Source organism: Octopus bimaculoides, chromosome 16 (genome assembly GCF_046866305.1).
Source record: "Octopus bimaculoides isolate indiv1 chromosome 16, ASM4686630v1, whole genome shotgun sequence".
Classification (NCBI taxonomy): domain Eukaryota; kingdom Metazoa; phylum Mollusca; class Cephalopoda; order Octopoda; family Octopodidae; genus Octopus; species Octopus bimaculoides.
Genome location: NC_142943.1, coordinates 8,824,796 through 8,827,295, shown reverse-complemented (window position 1 = coordinate 8,827,295; position 2,500 = coordinate 8,824,796). Strand labels below are relative to the sequence as shown.

Here is a 2,500-nt window from a genome sequence, read left to right as displayed (position 1 = left end):
TTTTAATATTCGTCACTCGGGGTTCATGTTAGAAGACAGTGACCTGCGCAATGACGTGCAATTAAATTCAAATAAACCAGTAAGTTTACAGTATTTTTTTTCCAGTTTTTACACGACTCAGTCAAAGAAAAGGGGCCAGAAAAGAAGTAAAACCAATTACCCGGTTTCCATGGTATATAGTTACCCGAAATGAAAACATTCTTCCTGAATCGGACACCAGGGTTACTCACAGTTGAGTTGACTGGGGCAACGTGAAATAAAATTTTTGATCAAGAACACAAAGAACCATCCAGTCCGGGTGAAACAAAACTACGATCTAGTAATCTTGAATGAATACCCTAACCTCTAGGGTATGCGCTTCCCCCATTATTCCGGTAGCTATAAGGGGAAGAATAAGTGAGGGTTTTTTCCCCCTCAATCAGATACTTGGCCTGAATGCCTTCAACAGAGTGTAGTCATTAAAACAACCAAATGGTTATACTGAACCGGGATATGGATTGCATATAGAAACTTCGAAATTTAGAGGCGTAAGTGTGACTCTGTGGATCGCTGTGCACTTACGTAGTTTCTGGTTATTTACTTTGGGTAAATAACGTCTTCTATAATGCCCGCCCTTGTGGGGGAATTTTATGTGTGTTCGTTTGCAATTATGAACAACTGATAAGTGATGATAACATATACTAACATGATGATTTCCAATGCATAAAGATAACTAAACGAATCCAGTCTGCGAAATAGAACGCCTTCTGTTTCTACTCAACGAAATGGAGTGTAGATTATAATACTGCAAAGCGCAATTTTTATCTCTAAAACAGAAGTTAATTCATCGTGATGTTGGACAAAACACCAAAACCTGAGGAAAAAATTCATGATCAGCGTTTGTTCCCTAAGATTAATAACGTCGTCATGCAATATCTTACATAAAACCTTTCATTCAAGGGCCTCATCCAAGCCATTACGCTTCTCGTTTTCGTTATGACAAAGATAATTTAGTCCGCTTATCGAACAGAAAACTAAGCCTTATGTAGCTTCGGGCTCCATTGTTCCCTTTCTGCCTTTAATTTACGTAATTTATTCATATCCAACACTTCCATTTTATTTATGACAAAATAACTTAGTCAACTAAGAGCAAACTAGGAGTGATCTGATTTATGACTCGACTATTTTGACTTTTGAAATGTGATGATTGATGAAATAACACCCTAAAATATATTTCAACTTATTAAGGTTATTTAAAAAAAAAATTTATGCTTATTTGCTTATTTCTATTTTAATTTTATAGAATCCCTATGACAACATGGAACACACAAATTCCTTTGGGTTAGCGTCTAATATAATTCTGTTAAAACTATGGCACCACATTATCGAAGACAACCAGGGCCAGAACGGAAGGTATGTAGTTTTAGAATAATATATGCGCTTTCAACCACTTTTGACTGTCTTTTCTGCGCTAATATCTAACTAGAATATTTCTTTAAATTCTCAAGATATCTTATTTCTAAAGGCATACAACACATACAAACACACAGACGAGCAGACACACAGACGAGCAGACACACAGACTTCTCTCTGTCTAGCTGTCTCTCTTCTCTCTCCTCTGTATCTCGCTTTATTCCTCTTGGTCTCTCGGACTGAAATATCTTTGGACATATAGTCACTGTATTTCACTGTATTTCAGTCTGACACCGATGCTGTCGGGTGTTTTCGCTAGATAAACACTCACAACGCCCGGTCTGGGAAACGAAACCGTGATCCTTCGACCGCGTGTCTGCTGTCCTAACCACTGGGCCATTGCGCCTCCCACGCACAAAATCACAGCTTCGAAATCTTCGAAATACTGACTGGGTAAAAATTATAACATTAAAAAAAAATCTGGAAAAAGTAAAATATCTCCTGAGATCCAGGTTGGAATCCAAATTTTAAAATAAACTTTTCACAGCTGCAACCAAATAGAAAAATATCTTGTCTGTCTGCCTCTCTCTCTCTCTCTCTTATATATATATATATATATATATATATATATATATATATATATATATATATATATATATATATATATATATATATATATATATATATATATATATATATATATATATATATATATATATATATATATATATATATATATATATATATATATATATATATATATATATATATATATATATATATATATATATATATATATATATATATATATATATATATATATATATATATATATATATATATATATATATATATATATATATATATATATATATATATATATATATATATATATATATATATATATATATATATATATATATATATATATATATATATATATATATATATATATATATATATATATATATATATATATATATATATATATATATATATATATATATATATATATATATATATATATATATATATATATATATATATATATATATATATATATATATATATATATATATATATATATATATATATATATATATATATA

General features: G+C 29.9%; 1 protein-coding gene across 1 annotated transcript in view; it reads left to right on the top strand.

Moving 5' to 3' along the window:
- The window catches only part of LOC106868209 (alpha-glucosidase), a 30,284-nt gene that overhangs the window by 20,519 nt on the left and 7,265 nt on the right, over positions 1 to 2,500 (top strand). The window contains 2 exon segments of the mRNA XM_089364107.1: positions 2 to 79; positions 1,283 to 1,392. Coding sequence (XP_089220233.1) covers positions 2 to 79; positions 1,283 to 1,392 — 188 coding nt within the window.